The sequence below is a fragment of the Kuraishia capsulata genome, genomic scaffold (genome assembly GCF_000576695.1).
Source record: "Kuraishia capsulata CBS 1993 genomic scaffold, Kuraishia_capsulata_scaffold_6, whole genome shotgun sequence".
Taxonomy (NCBI): Eukaryota; Fungi; Ascomycota; class Pichiomycetes; order Pichiales; family Pichiaceae; genus Kuraishia; species Kuraishia capsulata.
Window position 1 is genome coordinate 549,873 of NW_019172955.1, and position 23,794 is coordinate 573,666.

Below are 23,794 nucleotides of genomic sequence, written 5' to 3' on the forward strand. Positions count from 1 at the left end.
GTAGCATTTTCAGTTCTGCAGGCCAAGTAGCTTTGGTGGAAGTCCATGACAAGGTTTGGTGTTTTCAAAGTGCAGGCCAACTCTGAGACCTATTTGTGAATGCGCCTGGTAAATTGTCGGAATAGCAGAACAACATGATCGGGACAGCAGCCTTTGTTGTTTTTGTTCAGCATGCGATGCGAGGTCTAATCGTAGTCATGCAAGCCGGCGCCTGCTTTGCATGAAAAACTGGAGAAGTACAGATAAGTGGGCTGACAAGCGCAAGTGGACTAGCAGGTGGACTAGCAGGTGGGCTAGCAGGTGGGCTAGCAGGTGGGCTAAAATGTTCAGGAAGGTATTGGTACAAACAACTGGGCTAAAAATCATTCCAATGCAGCATTTACTCTCCAAATGAATTATCGGTACCGGCCTTCTCATTGGGCGTCCTTGGCCTTCTGCTTGGTCTTCTTTCCCTTCTTCTTTTTCTTAGGCTTTTCCTGGTGTTCAAGTCTCTCGATCTGTTGGTATTGGAACAAGGGTTTTCTAAAAGCTTTTTGCTTGGTGAAAGTAGACACGAGATTGGCGTACTTCTCCTTCATTTCGGCGTCCATCTTTGGGGTATGTGGGCTTCCCACTGCCTTTTCACGCTCATGTAACATCGTGACATCATGGGTGAGATAAAACTCCTTGAAAATTCCTTCATCATCAAGCAATTGCAAGACCTGGGCATCGCTTAGGTTCTCAATCTCGTCGATCATCGCATCCACGTTGACCTTAGTTACGTCTCCTTCCCTTGTGAGCAACTCGTCTTTCTTGTCTTCCAATAAAGACAGCAATTTCGCCTCACGGATCCAAAGACGAAGATGCTTCACATAGAAATGGCCGTCATAATAGGGGTAATCAACAGCCTTTTTAGAATACTCAATCTCCATCGTTCCCTTGACATCGCGAGGAATAAGCATTGGTACTCCCTCATAAAGAGAGTATCTCAGAGGAGAAATCTCACTGATGTGGTAGAACTGGGGCTCACGACAATTGTAGATCTCTTTTGCGTCAAGGGCTTTGATGGATGTCTTCGACTCCTTTCCCAAAAGAGGTAAATATCTTTTTGGCTTAGGCTCTTTGGTTTTGGCCAATCCGGTGATGTCAATGTAAAGACCGGTATCCACGTCAATGAATCTAGCGTCGATATTGTTCATCTTGTTGCCAGCTTCTCTGATTGGAACAAAGGTGTTGACATCAATAAAGAATCTTCCGAATCCCTCGTTCAGATCCTCCACCACAAGCGTCTGGTTATAGTTCTTTGCAAATCTAATGAGCTCCTGGACAGGCATCTGCACATCCTGGTCGATGTCATAGGGGAAAGACATTCCACCCCAGTACCATGCAAGCAAGCCTCCGTGGGTCAACCAGGAAACAATTCCACGCTGATATTGGAAACGGAACCAGTTCCTGACCAGTCTATGGAGCACGATCTTCTCTCGTTCTCTCATTTCTTCCAAGGTGAATCCCTCTTTTGCGTACTTGAGTCTTCCGTCGAAAAACCTCCATTCGTAGTGCCAGCCAGTGTCATCTGGGTTCTCCTTCGTCTTATGAGTGAGCCTGGCCAAATGGAAGTAGCGAGGCATGGTCTGTGCGTTGAACTTCTTGGAATGCAGGAGAGCCTCGTAGTAGCTATATTCGTGAACTGAGAGAGAGAGCTCTTTGAACTTGGAGTTTTCCACATATCCCTGCGAACTCAACTTCCTAATGTCAGACATACGTCCTTGGTACACCTCCACCTCGTTGTCAAAATCCTTTTGGGAGACGTGGAAAGTCTTGGGGTCCAGACTGAATTCGTAGCCGTTGTTCTGGAGCATGTGGTCGAAGTCCACACCATCAGTGTTCAACCGGGGCGGTCTTGGGTAAACGCTGTCCAACAATTTTTGAAACTCCTTTGCTGGATCCAGAGTTATCTCTGTGTCTTCAGTCACCTTGATTTTGTTGTCTGACGCATATTTGATCAGAAAAGACGTCAAAGCCTCTCTCCTTCTTTGGGCGTTGACATTGACTTCATATGAGCCGTTTGGAGCGAGGAATATCACATTGAACGGTCTTGGAGAGAATGTCAGCAAGTGGCTCTTTCCCATGATCAATCTGGCTTCCTCGGTAAAGGGCTCGTCCATTCCGTCTATTACAGTAAGTCCAGGGAGCTCTTCCAAAGTCGAAACACCGATACGCTTGAGACTGGTCAGTGGTATGTCTTTCGAATCGACACAGTAATCGGTTCTCGATACACGGCCATTCCATGCCTGGGAGTTGAGCCACTCACAGGTTGGTTTTTGGGCTTCTGGGAGCGCTATGTAGCGATTGAGATAAGTGAGGTCGACCCAGTCGCTCCAGGTAAAAGGAACAGAAATGGCTACCTTCTCTGATTTAGGAACATTTGTAGGGTTCTTCTTCTCGAACTCAGTCCGGATATAATGAAGATAGAGGGCCAGTGTAACCCTAATGTCGAACTTCAACGGCTTAGGCGAGGAAACCTCGTCTACTCTGGTGGCCGCTCTCTTGAGAAGAGCTGGTTTTCCATCAACTGCGACTTCCAGTTTTTTATCTTCAGCTGGCTTTGTGTCCTCGGACTGCTTGGAGTCCCCTCCCATGCCAAGGTGATCAAGCTTTGGGGGCGTCTTGCCTTTTGGAATAGCAGGCTTACCTTTGCCGTTCTTCTTATCGCGAAACTCAACGTAATCGCCAAATTTGACCTTCACCTCCGTCTGCTTCACGTCTGTATCTAACAGCCAGTTCTGGCCCTTGGTAAAATCCACAGTTTGCAATTTCTTTACCAATTCTTTTTCAAGAGAGGTCTTGATCAACGTGATCTGTCCAGCCTCACCATACTTGACGGAGGCATTTTCGCCTGTGATTAGTGAAATGAGCGGCTTTGCAATATGCTTTTGTGCTCCCAAGACAACGTCCTCAATCTCCGTGCCAGAGTACTGAAACATCAAAAATATCACAAACGAAACGTTGCAGATGACTGAGGCATACAGGATGAGACGCGTATGTTTGGCCCCAATGGATGCCATCCATTGCGCAATTCCACCTGAAAGCAGCTTCATGTTTCAGTCAAAGCTCGAAGCCAGTCAAATGCAAAAAGTGCAAGAAAAAAACGAGTGCAAGTGGGTACAGGGGGGCTTGTTCAAGTCCTCAGGATGCTGCTAAACGAAACTGATACCTGAAATGCCCTGAAAAGAAAATGAACCACGTGACTCCAGTGGAATAATAAACGTCCGTATGATAGCTCTCCTCTAAGTCTCCTACTGAACAAAGAAACCAAAGGCGAAAGAACAGATCGTTGGCCAAAAACCTGAGTTGCGCTTAGTTTTAAAACTTTAGAGCAGTTGTCGATCCATGTGTCGTGTGCCAAACCAAACTGATGCGGCTGGGGAATTGAGAATGAAAAGTTGTTAGCACATGAGTTCAAAATGGTTAAATTGATTGATGAAAATGATTTAGCCATGATATTAAGGTTTTGGAATAGTGACGACAGTTTTTTGGAGGTTTTTGGTGTTTTTGGGGTGATCAAAATCAGACCAATAGGGTAGACCGTTAACTATGTAGTCAGCACCAAGTAGAACTGGAATATTGTTGTTAATTTCTACGGCGACTGATTGCGACGACTGATTATTGTTGGCGGGATAATGAATCTGTCACAGTTAGGAACCCAGAATACCTGAGTCTATTTAGCCCCTTTTTTACGAAAATCTCAAATTTTTCAAGTTTTTAGCTCATTCACTTAGAACCATTACACTTTCCTAAAACATTTATAATCATCCTAGACTATACGCTTTTAGCCATATATATACAGGTTGTTCAGAATTCTGCTCCGAGTTACCATCTCAGAGCCCCACTTATTCAACTGGGAGCGTTTTTGGGCGTCTCAACAAATACTCCTTCTTCCTCAGCTTCTCCTGCTCAGAGCTCTCCAACTTGCCTGGATAAAGCACCTTCTCATCAAGTGGATTAGCAAAATCCTCGACATATTGCTCACCCTCCTTCTTAGCAGCCTCGTCTTTCCAATATCTCCTGATCTGGCCGACACAGTGCATACATAGGGCGTGAGAGCGTTTGTAGTTTCCACAGGCAGGGCATCTGTTCAAGTGATGGAGCAGTTTGATCTGCTTGCTTCCGGGGGCATAAAGCCTCTGTCTTCTCTTCATGTGCGATGTCTTCTTTTTTGGCGCAGCCAAAAGGATCCCGTTGTCGTGGAAGAAGGAAGGTTCCACTCCATTCAATGAGACGTCTTGGGCCGGCATAGCCACTGGCAGACCGATGTGTATTGAAGGGATTCGAGCTAGCGCCTCGCCCAGCGTGCCTAGCAGCTGAGCCAGAGGGTGCCTCGCGTTTATGCTAAGAGATGCCATTTTTTGTGCCAGATTTGAGGTGCTGTGGTTGCATGTAAAGCATCTCCAGTCTTCCATCGAAATTTTGTCTAGAGAGGCCGAAGCAAAGACGGCACCAGGATCGTGGACGGAATGATGCATATGCTTTTGGTAAGGGCACGTCAACGCGTCTGAAGAATCGAAAAGATAGTGCGCTAGCTAACTTCACGAGACGCCAAATCATTCTCCCATTTCACAATAAAACACACGTCTCTTCTTCTCGATCAAACAAGACAAACGCACCACAAACGCAATTTTCAAGCGCCAAATTCAAAAATGTCTGCCACGTTCGAGCCCAGAAATTACGTTGGTTTTGACACGATTACCACCCAAATCGAAACGCGTTTGCTGAAGCGCGGCTTCCAGTTCAACGTGATGTGTGTTGGTCACTCCGGATTGGGAAAGACCACCCTTGTTAACACCCTTTTCGCCTCGCATCTGGCAGAATCTAGTGGTCGCAAGACAATTTATGACCCGATCGAAAAGACGCCGGAGATCAAGATCACCAGTCACACCCTTCTAGAAAACAACGTCAAGCTCAACCTCAACATCATCGACACTCCCGGCTTTGGAGACCAGGTCAACAACGAACGGTGCTGGGAGCCACTGGTGAAGTACATAAAGGAGCAGCATTCTCAATACTTGCGCCGGGAGCTGACAGCTCAGCGTGAGCGGTTCATCCAGGACACGAGAGTGCACTGTATCCTGTACTTCATCCAGCCAAACGGCCTGGGATTGCGCCCATTGGACGTTCAGGTGCTCAAGAGACTTACCGAGATTGCAAATGTTGTTCCGATCATTGCAAAGGCCGATTCGCTGACCATGGAGGAGCGCACAAAGTTCAAGAAGGTGCTTCAGGACGAATTCGCCTACCACCAGTTCAAGATGTTTCCCTATGACGATGAATCGCTTACTGAGGAGGAGCAACAGTTGAATGACGATATTCGCTCTCTACTGCCTTTTGCAGTTGTTGGCTCTGAGAAGGAGCTGACAGTCAACGGAGAGACGATCCGCGGCCGCAGAACCAGATGGGGAACTATCAACATCGAGGACATCACCCAGTGCGAGTTTGTGTACTTGCGCGACTTCCTGACGAGGACACATCTTCATGACCTGATTGAAACTACCTCATTGGTCCACTATGAGTCGTACAGGTCCAAGCAGCTGATTGCTTTGAAGGAGAATGCGGCCAATGGCGCCAGAGCCTCGACGGTTTCCCAGACGAATGGATATCGTTGATTGGGTTTCTAGTTTTCTCTTGCTCTTAACAACAACTATACTGTGATGAGGATGTAGACGAATTGTAGGACATGACTGGTGACAGGTGTGTTAAGGTACACAGACTTGGCCATATTACATTTGGTTTATAGCTCTGAGTCATGGTTGCAACCTAATGGACTTAACTTCTAGTCTTGAATGATAGTATTAAATCCTAGTCTATATTCATGGTCTCTGATTCTAACCTCATATCATAGGTCTCCTGGTCCGATTTTACCGTCTGACCTCACTACTGTTACATCTTGGTGAGTCTCAACGGTCCTCCGGGAAATATCTGGTAGCTGGAACTTTGTGCGCATCCCATGGAAACTGTTTCTCTGGCTCTACCTTATCATCGTTTACCTCGTACGCTTCAACCAATTCTTTGGGAGGGTTCAATTCAAGAACACCAGGAGTATAACCACTGGTCTCTTCACGATCCCACTCATTCACATGCTTGTCAAGACTCAAATTCCAGGCCTCTCCTAGCGTTTTGTCGACCGTAGTAGTTAACAGTCCCTCTGGCAACTCCGTATCCACACCCGAAGAAGCAGTAAAAACCGCGGCCGCCCGCTCACCGAAATAATGCGTATCAAACGTATCCCACCACGCCGCATAGAAAGGGCGGGAGGAGTCCGGGTACCCACACGTCTCGAACGCACGGGACTCCCATGGCTTCTGACTGCCTATAAAGTGAAAAGCCCGCACCTTGGAGGCATTTGCCAATAATGCAGGTAAATATTCATATTGGGATGAAGCCTGCTGTGTGACATTGTAGCAGAAACTGAGTCGATTCCAGTCGGGGAAAACCGTGTTGAAAAGTCCCTGATCTCCACCATCGAAAGACGAACCTTCTTTGGCTGCTTCGTTGATGAGCTCGTCATAAGTGGCTGCGTGCGGCTTCAACACCAAGACGCCAGAATTGAAATAATCTGGCCATCCCGAGTCAGGCGCCGCAAGAACATCCCCAGGCCCCAACTCTTCCTCAAACAGCAAGTCCAGCGATTGGACTGGAACCACGTCGGCGTCCAGATAAACAACCTTGCTGAAGGGCAAGTTCCAGAGATGACACTTGGTTAGCGTATCTTCGAGATCGGGCCGCCCCAAAAGGTGCAGATTGGGTATATCTTTGGATATAATTCGTGGCACTAACACAACACTGTCATAGACTTCTGCAAGCAGTTGGCGACTGCTTTTGGAGACGTTATCAGATACCAGTACCACGAGGCTGCACGGGGCTGAGGACAGAAGTGCAAGTCTGCGCCCCAGCACCAGTGCACCTGGGAGATACGAGTCTGACGTAAGCAATGTGGCGTATGCGTTGGCGCTCATTGCGGTATATGCTTTTATTATAACAAAGCAAGAAAGAATTGGGTACAGAGAAAGCTACGAGGAACACATGAAACGAAACATGGGGATGCAGTATCGGAGTGCACATGCCAAAAAAAGGCGGTGCCTAAATCGATTTCGAGCCGTTTGCACACATATTCTACGTGCCCAGATCAAAGCATCTGCAGTCACGTGACATCATACACCCTATTGTCTCGGATAAGACTTTTCATTGGGGTTGAGATCGTGATCTCTGATCTGCCAGGGTTGGTAGCGGTGTGCGGGGTATGAGAAGCGTTCCTCGAGCTCTAAAAACCGAGGCTGAGGAGGGATTTGTTGAGGAGGCTGTTGCAGAGGTTGTTGGGGCTGCTGTAGCACCGAAGACTGTGACCGACTACTAGCATCGTTCGGATCCTTACCATTCAGCCTAAGCAGCTCACGATAGTACCTCTCGTCAACTCCGAAGGTCTCAGGGTTGGTAGAAAACAGTCGCGCTACCGTGGCACGTAGATATCTCTCATCGAAGGCCTTATCCGTTCGCTTATTGAGTTCCTTGGTCAGATACTCCCATTTGGCAGACTCGCCATGGTCTAGCAAAGACTGTAACACCAATATGTCTTGGGTAGAGTAATCCGAATTGGTTCCACCCTGTTGGCCAATCAGCACCTGATAACGGTTTCGAGCAGTTAAGTAGTTTCCAACACCTGTAGCCTCTGCAATTTCAACCCACGAATGGCCTTCCTGCTTGAGACGCACTATCAGTTCATCTTGCTCCCTCGAGAACTTTGACCGCCTGCGCGACCGCTTGAGGGGCACAGGGTCTAATGCTCGAGGATTAGGCGACTGATAGGCCAACGGCGGCTGCACCACCTCCTTGTGGATTTTCTCGGCCAAACTCGATCGTTCGGGGAAATGTGGTTGCAGACCTTGCGGAAGGCCTTGGACAGGTTGCGATTGCGGTAGCAGCTGGGACTGCATGATCGGAGGCTGTTGGAATTGTTGATGCAATTGTTGATGCAATTGTTGCGGCTGGTGCAGCAGCTGTTGCTGTTGTTGATGTTGTTGCTGTTGTTGCTGTTGTTGCTGTTGTTGTTGTGGTTGATGCTGCTGGTGCTGCTGGTGCTGCTGGTGCTGCGGGTAGTACCCCAACGCGTGGTTCTGGGAATTAGAGTACATCGGCAGTCCGATCTGAGCCGGCGTCGGCAGCAATCTTTTTTGTTTGTCAAGCCCGTCTGATGCCATCAAAAGGTAGAAGGTGATGAAAAAACGGGTGAGTGAAGCAGAGAGAAAGCGAAAAGAAAATGGAAAGAGAAGCAGAAGCAGAAAGCAGAAAAGCAGCAAGCGAGCCAAGGGATAATATCACAATCACCGGCAATCACTAGTAACAAATTGGTGGCGCGGAATCTCAGAAAGCTCCTCGAAAACAGCTATGAAAACAGCCCTTAGATCGGTTTTCCAATAACTTCCGAATACCAACGACCAAAGGGGCACCTAGAGACTGAAAGAACAAGCGTTCCCAATCGATCAAAAAAAACCCGTAAAATGAGAGCAGATGAAACCAGCAAAACCAAAAATCGCAGAATAAACTGGAAAAGTTATCGGGCAAAGTTTACTGAGGAAGAGAGGAATCCTCAAAAACTCCGCAAGGGATACTGCGAAAGGCAAATTCACCAGCAAAACGCCAAAGTCCGAGAACGAAGCAACGCACGCACAGGATCAAATATGCAAAGAAGTACGTAGTCGGGAGTCTCCGCAAATCTGGCAAATATTCGCAGTTTCCGCCGTGCTCGCACAGATTCGGCACGTCTGTCTGGAACAAATTCCTCGTTAATGCAAAAGGTGCGACGCACATTGTTCAGCGAGTTAGCAGCCCGGAAGCGGGTTCTGGCGTGACGTTGGCGCACATCGATCGAGGGTTTATTGAGCTTTTCGGCTAAGGACACCCTGAGACACGGAACTACTTGTATAATATTCGGGGTCAGCCGTTCTATTTCTCTAAAGTGGCGTTATTATTCTTTATTGGTCAATCCAAAAAAAAGCTTTAATTCTTGCTTATTTGTAGACCTTATTGGCCCACCTTCTATATCCTTTCCGCCCGTAAAATGCCAACTGCACGTGGGGAGTCACACCACTCACCTGCTGTTGAGTAACGTTTTGACTATGCCCAGTTTTGGATACTATTTGGACCAGCCTGCGGCATTTGTCACCTCGACTGCAGCGCGCGGCAGCGTCGCCGTGGATTTAGCGCTGCAAAGACAGGTGGGTGCGCCACTACCCAGAAGTCTTCGCAGCACAGCTCGCCACATCATCGTCAGTTTGTCGGTGTAACAGCGTGCACTGCAGAAAAGGGTTCAGAAGGGTTCCAAGCCGGAGAATAGTTTACGGCCGAGAAATTTGGGGTTTGGGATAGATCTTACATTCCGAGTCCCTTGTGGTGCTGACAGTCTTGAATGCTTCTTGTGCCTCTTCTCCTCTACCAGTTCCACCGGCTCTCCCGCGGTGTTTTTAGCGGTCTTTAACGCTCCCTGATCTAGACTTTTATATCCGAATATCGCCGCTGCCAAAACTCAACGGCCACGCACGTCTCCCCTCTTTCTACCGAGCCACGTGACCGCGGCCGTTTGCCGTGCCCAAAACAGATTCTTCCACTTCCTCGAAAAAGCCCGGGCATATCAAGGGAATTTTACCGGGAAGTCTGATTGGGCTTAGTGCTCTTCCTCCAGCAGAGATGTCAGACGATCGAAAACGTACTAAAAGAGCTTGTGACCTGTGCAATCAGAAGCGTGTCAAATGTGATGGCGAGCTGCCTGTTTGCCGCCAATGCCAGCGCTCCGGGTCTATATGCTCGTACAACCGTGAGGAGAAGAAGCGAGGTAGGGCCAGTGCCCGCTACCCAAAGACTATTATCCGTCGCAAACCTACTAAGCGTGAACTTCAGTTGCGGCTGCGACCAGTTACAAACAGCATAGAATTGCCCGATTTATCGGAATGCCGGTACCGTCTTCTCGGGCCTTTCTTATCGGAAATCACAGCATTGGGGATCTCTGTTCGATTGGCTTGCGATCTCTACGAGCATTACTTCTCACAGCCTCCATTGTATTCAATAGGTCCAATTTTGAGACCACGGAGATGGCTTGTGCCAATGGGCGAAACCGGCCCAACTGCAAAACCAGACCCTGATCCACGCTACGGAGGCACTACTTTACAATTGATTCTCGCCATTTTGTTGACTAGCCTATGTGATATTGGCCATCCTTTTTTCCTTGGGGCTATCAAGAGAGACATGCTTTCGGCTTGCTACCAACGCATTCTGGAACTGCTGCCAGTGGAACAGAGCTTGTCGCACACGACAGCCAAATCCGACCAATTTGACGATGTCGTTGTCTTCGCAATGCTAAGCGGTACGGCTCCATTGATCACTCGTCCGCACGATTCACTGGAGTGGGCCGAGCTTGGATGCCGTACCGCACTTCGCTTGAGGATCAACCACGAATTGCCTCAGCTAGAATCCATTTCAGAGGAAGACCGTGAAGAACGCAGACGCGCATGGTGGTGCCTGGTCGTCACAGCGAACTATCTCGGCGGAGTTTTCAATACCCGTCCTGCTGTAGACGAATCCCAATCGACTCAGCTCTACCGTCCATGCGCCCAGGATCTTTGGATTGATTCCAAAGCCGCATTAATACCGGCATCACTTGATCCAAAGCGTTTGCGTGGGTTAGACCTGGCCATTCAAGACGGGGTCTACGGCTGGCTGTTGCCGTTTGCAATTGTCCTCGGCAGAATTGACTGTTTAGCAGCCGATCGCTTTGAGAACCCTGACACTCTGGTGGATCCGATGGCCCAGTCGCGCTGCATCCAGCAGCTGGCGATTCTCGAGTCCACATTGATTGCTGCTCATGATTCCGGCAGGGTTTGTGAGATGGACTATTTGATGTGCCAACTCTACACCACCATCACCTACAATGCTGCGCGTCGTTCAAGACTCTGGGACCCACAGGAGGTTTTTGAACACCCTTTCCCAATAGACGAACTTGACGACAAGAGCTGGTTGTTTGCTGCTATTGATATTCTCAATAAGATTTACACAGCGAACCCCACAATGCGCGAGCAGTCGCTGACGCGCGGCTTTTTCCTCTTCATGTTAGGCATTGAGCTTCTTGCCTGTGTGGATTCGGTAGCGTCTGTTGCGCTTGCCAAGACGGAGCGTGTTACTCGACTGCGTTTTGCTGCGAACCTCGCGATGCGCACAATGGAGAGTCTCAACGCGTACATCACCACCGATTATCTGCGTCTTTTAGTGACATATATGCGAGACTCGTTGCGTGATCTCGACAACCTTGTACTCCTGAACGACTACGATGAGGAGTTGGCCAAAAACCGCGCGCGTCGCAAGCATGGCATCAGTGTCTTTTCGTGGCGTGAAGGCGGCACAGGTATTTCCATCTGAAAAGGTGACGCCCAAAGCAGTGCAAGATGTGATGGGCTATAAGATGCATTTTTCTCACAAAGGGAAACTCTCAAGGCGATTAGTTTCCGACCGCCTGTTCTCGCTGGACAATTAGGTTTACCTTTCCATTTCTTCAAAAGTACCACGTGCTTATTGCTAATCACTTACGCAATCTTTCATGTTCAACCCTTGCTATCTATTATGTCGATGTGGATCGACTATTTGTATCTTCAACAAAATAATTTCGAACGATGATGGCTGCATTCTGGTAGAACCAACCACTGGCTGAAGTCAATGGAATGATCTAGCCAGCAGAAGAATGAGCCTTTTCAACCTATTTTTCCATCCAGGCATCCATCAACCTTCCACCCAGTCTCCTCTTTTTGCAACTGTCTGACTTTTCCGATCAATCGGTAGTCTTCACAGTTGTCTTTATGATCTTGTCCTTTCCCTCAATAATTTCTTCGTTTTGCTTCTCCACCTTAGTAGTACTCTCGTCATTGTTCGCTTCAGTCTTGCTGATATTTTCGTGATCAGTCTCGCAATCTTCCTCTTCTCCGTTCTCCCCCTCCCCACTCTCCTCATCACTCTCATACGATATTGAATCTAGCCCCATATAAACCAACATCAGTTTTTTGTCGCTATCGCTCTGAAACAAACTCGCCTGTCTCTCAGAATCCATATCGTTGCACAATTCGCGTGCCTTGTCTCGACACCTCTCGAAGTTAAAAGCGGGTCCCAAATCCGAGCTGATCCGCTTCCACCGCGTGTCCCAGTCACGCTTAATCATATAAACAAGCCGTGCTTCGTCAGCCGGAGTCCAAACCTCATTCCTGGGTTTGTGGGTACGCAGATACCGCATCTGCACAGCCTGCCACGAGTGCGTTTTTCCAATCAAACGCGCAATGTACTTCCACGAGAAGTTGAGCTCTTCTTTATAGTGCACAAGTAGTTCATCTTCTTCGGGGGTCCAAGTGGAAAGACCCGTCCTGCGGTATCGTGGCATCCGCGACCAATTTTCGTGCACAGAGGGAGCCTTTTCATCCTCCGTGAGTACAGGTTCTCCTTCTGGGTTCGGGTCTTTAACAGGTTTACTGTGCTTGGTAATTTTCGTCTCTTTAGCAGATCTGGTGGTTTTGGCCCTGCTCGTCTCTTTGACGTCCTTCTTTTTGGGCTTGGGCCCCGGCTTCTTCCGTTTACGCGGAGATTCATCGTCCTCTTGCAAATCTAACTTCGCAGGCATCTTGCGAGCTCGAGTCTGGAAATGCTCATCCAAATCAGCATCCTGGCCCATTGAAGATGGCACCTGGCTTTTGCTCGGCGAAGGAAGAGGCGGAAGGGGTAATTCTGGTGGTCTCGGCGCCACAAGCATCGATTTCGATCTAGCCATTGCTTGTAGTGTGTTGTAGGAGGGTTCTGCAGAAGCGGGAATTTCAGTGTGCACGATATATTCACGTAGTCCCAGCAAATTGGACAGCTTCCAAAAAGGAACAGGACGAACAGATTGTTTGTGGAGAAAAACAAGAAGGAGTATACGAGATGGACGAAACACAACACCACAAGGCAGGTGTTGTATCGAGAGGGAAGATGGGTTACCCGGACGTCAAAGGAGGGTACACAATTACGCATGTCCTGCGGCATTTGAACTCTGTATGGAGAATAAAGTACCTTATAAACTGTTATTATGATTTTGTTGATCAATTATACGACATTAAAGACATGACACATACACGTAGAATATGCGGGCCATATGTAGTTACTCTGTGGGATGTCGCACGGTGAATTGGTGCCACATACGCTGCTGCCTTTGTGGTGCGCCGTCTGGTCCATGCCATCATAAAATCGACACCCTGTATATTTGTATCGCCGGTATCATGTATCACGTATCACATAGCCTCTATCCTCCTCTCTCCCTCAAGTCCTCCTCGCAATCCGCGCAGATTGTCCAGAACGCATCTTCTCCATCATCCGTGAGTTAGCACTCGGCTGCCTTCCCGGAGTGGAACCTGTCGGTCTGGTGGAAATGTTGAGATGGCCCATCGATTGAGCAATTGATATTGGTGGCCGGCGCTGAACGGGCTCAGTGTTGGTAGCGCTGGCTGAACGGCCGGCTTGCGGCTGCTCATATTTCTGCGTGGGTTGAGGCGCTTGTTGGTAGGATTGTTGCTGAGAATTTTGCGATCGAGATGGTGATTGTGTTTGCGATTGCAAATGCGCTTGATGTTGGTGAGCTCTGCGAGGAGCCAACCACTCTGGAGGCATCTGACCATGCTCTTCATAGTACCTTAACATGGCCTTATGGACAGCAGTAGACTGTTCCGAATCGCCATCCTCCTCCGAGGACGACATTATTTTCGTCGCATTCTTGACTTTCCCCCACACTCTGTCCATTTTAACCGGTGGATTCGCTGGCTTCGAGTTGAAAGGAAGACTCAGAGGACTACTGTACGCACACAAGTTGGAATGTATGTTGGAGTTAGCAATCTCCATTGGTTGGTACACTAAGATAACACTCAGATTTGCGGCGGACGAAAAGCTCAAATTGAGATCAAAATGGTTATTGAATTTCAAGCAATATTGTTCCGAATAAGCAGTTTATGAAATCATGATAATATAAACACCTCTAGTCACCACGAGTTGTGCCTGAAGGCATCTTATGGTGCACTAGCACAACCCATGTGTTTCTCCTCAACGGGACTGCTTTTGGCCAAGTCGGCCTTGAAATACATATTTCTACAATTCAGACAAAGAACGATAATTTCAATCGCTCGATCTCATAACCTGCCACCAAATCACCACCAAAACCAGCAATCTGGGGCCGTCATGGAGCTCGAACATCATATCTCTTAGCGGCTTATATAATCACAACTGGTTGTAACACGATCATTCCAGTTTCCACAAAACATGTTTAGGCTTCAAGCTTGTCTTGTTCACTTGCTCAATCACCACTTATCACAGAAATAGGTCGAAGTCTTTGCACCTGCAAACACACAATCGCATGCTATGGATTTTACGATTCCGCAAGGCGCGGACCGACATCTGGAAGAACAAGTCATCCAACTGATCAAGGACTATCAAGATGGGTACCTTACAGAGAAGGGCTATGTGAGCAAACGCTCTTCACTGTTGACGTTGGCGCATTCAGCTCCCTACAACCTTGCACCTGTTGTATCCAGTCGATCATTGGCTGTGGTTGGTTCTGCCCAATCTGACGACTTTGGCATGGCTTCTCCATCCAGGACAGATACAAACCTGGCGGACTATCCGACTTCAATGGTTTCAGCACCAAATTACCAGGATTTTGGAGCTCTCAATGGAACACCGCATCTTTCACACACTAGCGACAACTACCTATCCAAAACCAGCTCCCAACAGGGTCGTCTTCAGGAGCTGCAAAGACCTCTAGAGGCCCGTCAGCTACAGGATCTCAACCCCAACGACTCATTTGGCAATCTGCCGTCAATTCTGAGACATAGAGGAGTGACATATGCACGAGAAGTTGCCATAGCGCTTGTTGATGCACGCGGAAAAGAGATTCAGAGCATTACGTGGGAGAAGTTATATCTCAAGAGTGAGAAGATAGCCCAGCAAATTCGCGACAAATCAGGTCTTTATCGCGGAGATCGAGTTTGTTTGGTGTATCAGAACCACGAGGTTTCAGAGTTTGTTGTTGCTTTATTTGGCTGTTTCTTGGCTGGTGTTGTGGCTGTTCCCATGAGCTCTGGGCTTCCCGTGAAAGACCTAATCAAGATCATGAACGATACCCAAGCACATCTATGTTTGATGTCTGAATCCGTTCAAAAACATTTTGATAAGTACTCCAGCAATACTAACTCGAAGATCGTTTGGCCGAAAGGCGTTGAAATGTGGAAAACCACCGACATGGGAACTTATCAGCCGGCAAAAAACGCGGACCCGCCCGCACTCCAGGTCCCCGATTTGGCCTATATCGAATACTCAAAATCACCAACTGGCGACTTGCGAGGCGTTGTTCTTTCACACAAGACGCTAATGCACCAAATGGGAATGTTCACATCCATTCTCGGTTCCATGCCTGGCTACACCGGGAAGTCCATTAAACGGTCTGATATCTCATACACAAAAGCCAGAAACATTCTTCTTTCAACGCTAGACACGCGACAGAGTATTGGGCTTATTGTGGGTGTTCTATTCACCATTTTTTCTGGAAATTTGCTGATCTGGACTCCCCAACAGACCATGGAGGTTCCAGGCTTGTATGCCCATATCATCACTCGCTACAAAGTGTCAATGCTGCTGTCTGACTATCTTGGAATGAAACAGGTTATCTACAACTACCAGTCATTTCCACAGCTTACACGGACCTACAGCAAGAAGATCAAGGTGGATCTTTCGTGTGTGAGGTGGTGCCTAATCAACGCCGTAACTGTGGATTGTACTTTCCACGAGATGCTGACTGAAAGATGGTTTAAGCCTCTTGGATGTCTCAACTCTAAGTCCATTGTGTGCCCGATGTTGACCCTGAGTGAATTCGGAGGAATGGTGATTTCTATGCGTGATTGGCTAGGAGGAGAGGATAAACTCGGATGTGTGTTCAACAAGTCTTTAACCGAAGAGAGAGATGATGACGAACAGCCCAAAAGTGACGACAGCTATCTCAGCGAAGTTCTGATAGATAGGGCGTCTCTGACCACGAATACCGTCAAGGTTGTTAGTGATAAACCTCCTCCTTCCGGTGACAATGAGGACGGTTCCAAGTACGTTAGGTGCGGTGCTTTTGGATATCCTCTTCCAGACGCGACGTTGGCCATTGTGAATCCAGACACCAATATTCTAAGTCCAGCAATGGAGGTGGGTGAAATTTGGGTCGACACAGATTGCCTGAGTGGTGGTTTTTGGGGACTCAAGAAAGATACCGAGATTGTGTTCCATGCTCGATGCTACGACCATGCCGAAGAAATCGACCGCGATTTTCTAAGAACGGGGCTCTTGGGGTTCATTTATAACGGCAAGGTGTATGTTTTAGGCCCTTATGAAGACAGGCTAAGACAGAAACTGATATTGGATTCCCAGTCACCAAAAGAGACGCTTTTTGCAGAACAGTACCATTTCCATTACGCTTCACATCTGGTGAAGACGCTAGCCAGAAACATCCCTGAAGTCACGGACGCTGCTTTCTTCGATATTGTATTGAACCATGAGTGTGTTCCCATCGCTGTGATAGAATCTACAGCTGGAAAGCCCTCACCTTTGGCAGGCAATTCACAGTCTTTGCAATTGGACCGTGCTGCACTGGATAGAATAGCAGCAAAGGCAATTGATGCCATAGAAGGAGTGCATAATGTGAGGCTTTATTGTGTGATGGTGACTGCCCCAGATGTTTTACCGAGAACGATCCGTTCTGGAAGACTGGAGATTGCGAACACACTTTGCAAGAAGAAGTTCACGGAAGGAACATTGAGTTCTGTGTTTGTGAAATTCAACATGTTGAAATCGCTCTCGCAAATCCAGCAAGGTGATGATATCAAAGGGGGAATATGGTCCCCATATGCCTCCAATCTCAGATCCTCTTCTTTGAGCTATGCCGAGAAGCAATATTCTGGTTTGGACCACAGAGATACGTGCATTGACTCCAGAACCTCGATTCCATTGACTGATTTCAAGAGTCTTCCCGATATACTCAAGTGGAGAGCAAAGCAACAGTCTGACGAACTGGCATTTGCCAGACTGGATAAGATCAACTCCAGAGAACAGAAGCCTTTGAGTTGGAAGAAGCTGGAACAGAGGATCTTCACTGTGGCTTCCTATCTGATGGAGAAGAGACTCGCCAGGACTGGCGACTATGTCATTCTCATGTATTCTCTCTCCGAAGAATATGTGGTGGCATTCTATGCATGCCTGTTTCTGAACATTATTCCAATTCCGATGGGTGCTTTGGATATTCAAAGGCTGGACGAGGATGTTGTTTCATTTGTGGGGGTCTTGAAAGATTACGACGTGAGGATGATTCTTTGCAATGACGAGGTTGAAAACACATTCAAGGTGAAGCAGGTTTCGAATGAGATGAAAAAACGAGCCACGCAGTCGCGTATTACGATTCCAAAGACAAAAAACACCACCAAGCTGAAGAAAAATGCACAATCCGCAAGCGTTATGTATCCCAAAATGGCCAAGTTCAAGGAGTTCTCCCGGAGGAAGACAAATGTTGCAATGATATGGCTGCAATGGACGGCTGATTACTACCAGGTTGGAGTAGAACTCACCAACGAGACGATCATGGGAATGTGCAAGGTTTTGAAAGAAACTTGTCAAATGTCATCTACAATTCCTCTCATTGGATGCGTTCGCCATACATCTGGATTGGGAATGCTGCAGTCTACAATGATGGGCATATTCCTCGGGTGTTCAACCTTTCTGATTGCTCCTTACGACTATTTTACAAGTCCAGGATCTTTCTATCTTGCACTTTCAAGATACAAAGTCAAGGACACATTTGTGACTGACAAGATGTTACAGCATGCTTTCAAGTCTTTCAAGCCCAAGAACTTTGATCTTCCAGATCTGAAAAATCTCATGGTTGGTTGGGACGGAAGACCTGATGCAGAGCTGATGAAAAACTTGAAACCTCACTTTGCCCGAACCAATCTCAGTTCTTTCGCCATGTCGAATCTGTATTACCATGAGTTTAATCCTATGGTGACGACGAGATCGTATCTTGCTTTTGACCCGATCGACCTTTGGCTGGATCCCATGAGCCTTTCTCAGGGATATGTGTCATTGGTTAACCCCAAAGATAATCCTTTGGCTATTCATATCCAGGACTCGGGAATGGTTCCAGTTTGCACTCAGATCGCCATCGTGAACCCTCAAACTTGCCATTTCTGCAAAATAGGCGAGTTTGGTGAGATATGGATCTGTTCAGAGGCTACAGTCTCGGGTTTCACTAACGGCCCCAAGGGCCCCACAGACAAGTTTGTTGCTGCTCAATTCCAGGGAAAAATAAAGGATGGAAACCCTGAGCTTACCTATCTACGAACTGGCGATCTTGGCTTTTTGCACAATATCCAAGGTTCGGTCGCAAATGATGGAACTGTGATGGAATTGCAGCCGCTTTTTGTGCTGGGAAGAATAGCAGATACCATCGAAGTGATGGGATTGCACTATTTTGCCCTTGATATAGAGAGAGCAATAGAGAAGATGGTTCATGACATCCACAAAGAGAGAGTGTGTCTGTTCAGAGCGGGAGATTATACAGTGTTGATTGCCGAGCCACGCAGAACCTCGTCTTTGGCGTCTTTGGTTCCTCTCATTGTGAATACGGTTTTGGGCAAATACGGGTTAATCATTGATATAGTTGGATTCACTGCGCCTGGCAAATTCCCACTTTCAAGACTTGCTACCAAACAGCGTGCGAGGATTGTGGATAGTTGGTTGAAGGGAAATTTGAAAATGGCCGCCGAGTTTGGTGTTAATTATGGTGAGTCCAGTCTCGTGAAGTTGGTGGACAGGATGAAGCAGAAGATGTGAGGTAAAGAAGGTGAAGATTATCAGACAGAATGTATAGCTATAACCGTCTGATTGCGAGTACGATTGCTATCCTAAAACAACTCGAGAAACAATAAGTTGATTCTGGTCTATTATGTAAGTAGCATGACCTAGTAACCGAAACTGGAATTGTCCTGTCCTGTTGGAGGCATCCACTTCATCTCCTCCTAGGACGAATCTGGGCGATTCTCCGTTTTGCAATTGGATTAGCGGGACTTGGAGCTGCATCACCGGCTGGGGCTGCGAATATGGCCGAGGGATCAACGTTAGATGAGCCTGCAAAGTTGAAGTTTGGCGTGGCAGAACGTGAAGGGTTGAACCCTGGAGTGGCTGGCTGCGTGGATTGTACACTGGCAAAGGCACTTCCGTTTGGATTACCAAATAAGCCAGCAGGCTGTGAAGTCTGGGCTCCAAAGTTGAATGCAGATGGCTGGGTTGGGGCAGGAGCAGGAGCAGGAGCAGAGGCAGAAGCAGCCCCAAAGGAAAACCCTGTAGTTGGAGTTTTTGATTCCGTCTTTGAGAAGTTGAACTGATCTGGAGCCCCGAAACTGAACACGGGCTTTGGTGCCTCTGGTTCTGGAGTGGGGCTGGGTTTAGCCGTGGTGGAGTTGCTCACAGAGCCGAACGAGAACGGAGAGGCAGACTTTTCAGGTGCTTTTGCACTCCCAAACCCCGCGAATGGCTGAGAAGTAGCCGTTGATGCTGTTTGTGCTGTTTGTGCGGCTGGCTGTCCGAAGCTGAAAGAAGGAGCTGGATTAGCCCCGAATAAAGACTGCTTTGCAGTATCTGCTTGGGTGGTAACGTCATGGGAGGAACCAAATTTCAAACCTCCAAATCCTTTGGCTTCTGGTGCAGGTAAGCTGGCTGTAGACCCGAAACTGAAGGGTTTTGGTTCTGGTTGCGTCTCTGGCTTTGATGCTTCAGTAGACGTACCGAATTTGAATGGTTTCGGAGCTTCAGCCGGTTTCGAAGAATTTGATGAAAAAAGCGAGGGTTTGTCAGCTTCTTTGGTTGGGGCAGAAGCTCCAAAGACAAACGGCTTTGAGGCTTCAGCAGCAGGCTGAGCAGTATTTGCACCAAAAGTAAACTTGGGTTTCTCACCAGCGTCTTGTCCATTTACCAAAGCAACACTTTTGGGTTCGGAGTTCCCCAAAGCTGCAGGCTGTGAACCAAACGTGAATGGTTTTGTTGTCTCGGCAGGTGTGGCATTATCTTCAGCCGATTTGGCTCCACCGAACACAAGTGAAGATGGCTTCACCTCAGAGTTGCTTGGGGCTCCAAATGAAAACTTTGGTGTGACAGCACCAGTCTCTGGGGTTTTAGTCTCCGGAGCCTTGATCTCTGGAGCTTTGGAGCCAAAAACAAATGGCTTGGAAGCCTCGCTGACGATTGGTTTTTCGGTTTCCTGTGGTTGAGTGGAGTTTAGCAACGAAGGCACAATTGAAGGCGGTGTCTTCGAAGACAGAGCAGGAGCACCAAACGAGAACTTCGGCTTTTTGCTGGGTGCATCGTTTTCTTCTTCCTGGCCATCGGAGACCGCAGAAACAACTGAAGGAGAGCTCTTCGCACCAAAGCTAAAGCTAGCCGGAGCAGCCACTTTCTCCTCGGAAAGTGCTGGCTGACCAAATCCGAATGAAGGAATCGATGATGCAGCTGGTGCCTTTGGCTGGGTTTCTGAATTAGTTGACCCAAAGTTGAACGTGGGAGTAGAACGTTTGGGTTCTTCCTCATCAGCACCATTATTTCTCTTTTGGGTAGTAGTAGTGTTTGAAGAGCCACCGAAACTAAATGAAACAGGCTTATCTTCTGCCTTAGTGAGATCCGTTTGAGTGGTTGCTTCATCAGGAACAGGCGATTTGACTTGTGACTTCACAAAGTCGAACCCCACACTTGGTCCAGCAGACTCAGTAGTCTTTTCCAACGAGTCACCAGCTGTAGTCTTAGAAGGCTTTGTTCTCGGAATATTTGGATTCAGAACATCCAGACGAGTATCAACAGCTCCGGGGAATTTGACCTTGGAGATGGCCGGCTGGTAGGATGCTTTGATAGAGTCGACTGCCAGCTCTGCAGTCGGAACATCGTCTTCTTCATCACTATAAGAAAACTCCCCAGAATAGAATCCCGTCTGCTTCTTGCGCTCTTCGGTAACAGGCTTGGGCTTGGACTCAAACTTGTCAGCAGTTTTGAGAGCTGGTAGGCCTTTCACTGGCGAATGTATGATGTTGGTTTGCTGTAGACTTCTCAATCTATCGCGCTTTTTGAGGTAATCCTGCACTTTTTTTTGCTCTTTAAGTCTCACTAGAAGTGCCCTGTTCATCACGTTGAAGCTGAGAAGCGTTCTTTTGTACTCCTCTTTGACCTTTTGCGGACTTGAATCAAGCGCACTCTTTTTTCTTCTCTTTGGGGCGTTGTCTTCTTCGCCATTCACTTTGACGATCTCAAGAGCTTTACCCGTACCATTTTCGGTCTTCAGATCACCACCAAATTCGACCTCCGCGGCCACTTTTGCCTCACTAGCTTCATTTATCGCACTTTCCAGCACCCTGTTCTGGTCCTTCAAGGCCTTGGCATACGCCTCTAAAACGTCTAAATTCGTCCGAAACTCCGAGGGTTTCGCAATTGCAGTCCCTGCATCAGCGAAAACTTTCTGCTCGATTTTTGGCACTAAAGCAACACTTTTGGATACTATCGGAGTGCTCTGTGCAGGCTCGGGGTCTCTGTGAACTCTCTTATGAGTCGGCAAGAGGGGCTCAACTTTTGCCGGGCTAGCGGGAGTTTTCAGAAAAAAGCCAAAAAGCGTATTCGCCAGCTTTGAGAGCTTCGAAGGTTTCTGGGGCTCGATGGAACCGGATGACAATCTTCTCTTGGTAGACGTCATGATGCGACACTCCAGATTGGATCAAACCACAGATTGTTTGGTATCAACTGAAACACCAAGACGTATCAGTTTCTATGACTCAAGCTATCAGAATAGGAACTCTCTCTTGAATATATGTGGAAATCTCCAGGACAACCGAACCTTGCTTGGTTTCAGTCTTGTTTCTAAAGATGCTTTTTTCAGCACGATTCAAGGTAAACATCTCATCGGTCCGGGTAACTTTTGGGATTCTAAGACTTTGTCTGACGAGTTTGAGACGAGTGTGAAATAGACTACTTTTATAATTATTTTTGGGTATATCGGGTGCGTTTGTGAAATAAAATGCAGCTGATAACTGAAATTCAGTCTCACAAGTCTCAAAAGCCCGAGGACTGGCTGAATGCATTGATTGTGCCGAACATAGAGTGGGTCTGGTCAGAGGATGATTTCTCTAAAACAAAGCCTCAGTATGTTGAGCAGCTACGCTTCAAACAGGGAGCGGAGCTGGTGTTGGAGACTTTGCAAGACTTAGAAAGGGTTGATGATGAATCTAAATTGGAGATTTTGTTGGCTTTGAGCAAATTCAGCAATGCCAACGTTCCATGGTCTTCGAGGGCTCTGCAGGCATTGTCAGCCAGAGTGCTGAAAAATCTGGAATTGGACAATCGGACTGATCTGAATGACCAGCTACTCAAAACTATCATCCAGTCGAAGCTGAGAGCCTTGTCATCCTTGAAATCCGAGTCACGAGTGAGTGCTACTGGTTATAGAAGACAGCAGATCAAGGATGACCTGTTCAAGGGAGTCAAGCCGGTTTTACAAAACCAGTTTTCGTCATCGTTGAACGAGCTTGATCGCTGGAAAATAGAGAACATGTCGTTGCTTTCAACTCTTTATTATGTTTCGCTGGCCGAAAATAAAGAGCTGTTGGTATCCAATTGGGGCATCATACTTCCATTGCTACTGAACTATTTTGATGAGATTGAAGGTCTGGTAAAAGCCGAGTGCTGTCGTATTTTGGGAAATATCATGGTCTGTCTGGACTCAGGCTTGAAGGAAGAGGTCAATTCGAAGGAATACTTCAAAAAAAAAACCAGAAATCATATTATGCAGACTGGTGTTTCAGAAGTCTTTGACGAGTGTCTGCGCCCATGTCTGCTGCAACTTCCAAAGCTGACTCCCCCGGAAAAATCCTACAAGATTCTGTCCGTAGCATATCCAACGCTGTTCATGTTGCTCAAGACTTCATCCTCAAGTTACAAAGAGTTCTGCGAGAAGGTTACGGAGATTATCAATCTGTACTGTCTGGTATCGCTGGACTCTGTGAAGAGCCATTATCGATTGATGGTTTTTCTCATTGACGAACTCAAAAACGAGCTGATTCCTTCTATTGGATCATATGTTCTTCTAAGCATGAGCAAGCTCGTGAGGATGCTACTGGATGTGGTTGATGATCCATTTACTCTGTTCACACCTAACCTACTGCTTGATGCTCTTGATACCCTCCGTCTCATTCTGGAACAGGCACCTCAAAGAGCAGCACATTATAGGTACGATCTTCTTGGAGGACTCATAAAGTTGTGGAGACATCTTGCAAAAGAAGAGCACAATTCACACTCCGACCACATCAGTGTGGGACTACATCTGGTCAAGGTGAAACTTTTGGAGCTTGTAGCGCAAATCGAGCTTTTGTGTGAGAAAGCCCCCGAGTTCGGAAAAGATGTTGAGAATTTGGTTAAGCTTGATCCTTCGCTGAAGATTTTATTGCAGCAATAATAAAATAGGGCAGTTTTTGTCCTTTGCTAGTCAGTTGATCTATGACTTAGTATGACTCGATAATGAATGAAATGAAAGAATTATGAACTCTTCGTATGCCTCACATAAATCCCGCAAGTTCACCTTAACTGGCCAATAGAAACACTTCGAGCCATTAAGCTTTCACGCATTTTGCCCTTCTTGTTTCCTCCCGTACATATA

At 47.4% G+C, this 23,794-nt stretch overlaps 11 protein-coding genes across 11 annotated transcripts; 4 read left to right on the forward strand and 7 right to left on the reverse strand.

Moving 5' to 3' along the window:
- Positions 1-413: 413 nt before the first annotated feature.
- Positions 414-3,077, reverse strand: KUCA_T00005042001 (uncharacterized protein; the record flags this gene model as incomplete). The annotated part of the gene is made up of 1 exon (XM_022606187.1): positions 414-3,077. The coding sequence occupies one exon, from the start codon at positions 3,075-3,077 to the stop codon at positions 414-416; it is 2,664 nt and encodes an 887-aa protein (XP_022461044.1).
- Positions 3,078-3,869: 792 nt separating this feature from the next.
- KUCA_T00005043001 (uncharacterized protein) lies at positions 3,870-4,502 on the reverse strand (the record flags this gene model as incomplete). The annotated part of the gene is made up of 1 exon (XM_022606188.1): positions 3,870-4,502. The coding sequence occupies one exon, from the start codon at positions 4,500-4,502 to the stop codon at positions 3,870-3,872; it is 633 nt and encodes a 210-aa protein (XP_022461045.1).
- Positions 4,503-4,676: 174 nt separating this feature from the next.
- On the forward strand, positions 4,677-5,639 carry KUCA_T00005044001 (uncharacterized protein; the record flags this gene model as incomplete). The annotated part of the gene is made up of 1 exon (XM_022606189.1): positions 4,677-5,639. One exon carries the CDS (start codon positions 4,677-4,679, stop codon positions 5,637-5,639), a length of 963 nt encoding a protein of 320 aa, XP_022461046.1.
- Positions 5,640-5,930: 291 nt separating this feature from the next.
- Positions 5,931-6,989, reverse strand: KUCA_T00005045001 (uncharacterized protein; the record flags this gene model as incomplete). The annotated part of the gene is made up of 1 exon (XM_022606190.1): positions 5,931-6,989. The coding sequence occupies one exon, from the start codon at positions 6,987-6,989 to the stop codon at positions 5,931-5,933; it is 1,059 nt and encodes a 352-aa protein (XP_022461047.1).
- A 204-nt stretch (positions 6,990-7,193) lies between these two features.
- On the reverse strand, positions 7,194-8,228 carry KUCA_T00005046001 (uncharacterized protein; the record flags this gene model as incomplete). The annotated part of the gene is made up of 1 exon (XM_022606191.1): positions 7,194-8,228. One exon carries the CDS (start codon positions 8,226-8,228, stop codon positions 7,194-7,196), a length of 1,035 nt encoding a protein of 344 aa, XP_022461048.1.
- Positions 8,229-9,714: 1,486 nt separating this feature from the next.
- Positions 9,715-11,436, forward strand: KUCA_T00005047001 (uncharacterized protein; the record flags this gene model as incomplete). The annotated part of the gene is made up of 1 exon (XM_022606192.1): positions 9,715-11,436. One exon carries the CDS (start codon positions 9,715-9,717, stop codon positions 11,434-11,436), a length of 1,722 nt encoding a protein of 573 aa, XP_022461049.1.
- A 406-nt stretch (positions 11,437-11,842) lies between these two features.
- Positions 11,843-12,826, reverse strand: KUCA_T00005048001 (uncharacterized protein; the record flags this gene model as incomplete). The annotated part of the gene is made up of 1 exon (XM_022606193.1): positions 11,843-12,826. The coding sequence occupies one exon, from the start codon at positions 12,824-12,826 to the stop codon at positions 11,843-11,845; it is 984 nt and encodes a 327-aa protein (XP_022461050.1).
- A 524-nt stretch (positions 12,827-13,350) lies between these two features.
- KUCA_T00005049001 (uncharacterized protein) lies at positions 13,351-13,827 on the reverse strand (the record flags this gene model as incomplete). The annotated part of the gene is made up of 1 exon (XM_022606194.1): positions 13,351-13,827. The coding sequence occupies one exon, from the start codon at positions 13,825-13,827 to the stop codon at positions 13,351-13,353; it is 477 nt and encodes a 158-aa protein (XP_022461051.1).
- A 612-nt stretch (positions 13,828-14,439) lies between these two features.
- KUCA_T00005050001 (uncharacterized protein) lies at positions 14,440-18,942 on the forward strand (the record flags this gene model as incomplete). The annotated part of the gene is made up of 1 exon (XM_022606195.1): positions 14,440-18,942. The coding sequence occupies one exon, from the start codon at positions 14,440-14,442 to the stop codon at positions 18,940-18,942; it is 4,503 nt and encodes a 1,500-aa protein (XP_022461052.1).
- A 175-nt stretch (positions 18,943-19,117) lies between these two features.
- Positions 19,118-21,838, reverse strand: KUCA_T00005051001 (uncharacterized protein; the record flags this gene model as incomplete). Its single annotated transcript, XM_022606197.1, has 1 exon — positions 19,118-21,838. One exon carries the CDS (start codon positions 21,836-21,838, stop codon positions 19,118-19,120), a length of 2,721 nt encoding a protein of 906 aa, XP_022461053.1.
- Positions 21,839-22,159: 321 nt separating this feature from the next.
- KUCA_T00005052001 (uncharacterized protein) lies at positions 22,160-23,593 on the forward strand (the record flags this gene model as incomplete). Its single annotated transcript, XM_022606198.1, has 1 exon — positions 22,160-23,593. One exon carries the CDS (start codon positions 22,160-22,162, stop codon positions 23,591-23,593), a length of 1,434 nt encoding a protein of 477 aa, XP_022461054.1.
- Between the last annotated feature and the right edge of the window lie 201 nt (positions 23,594-23,794).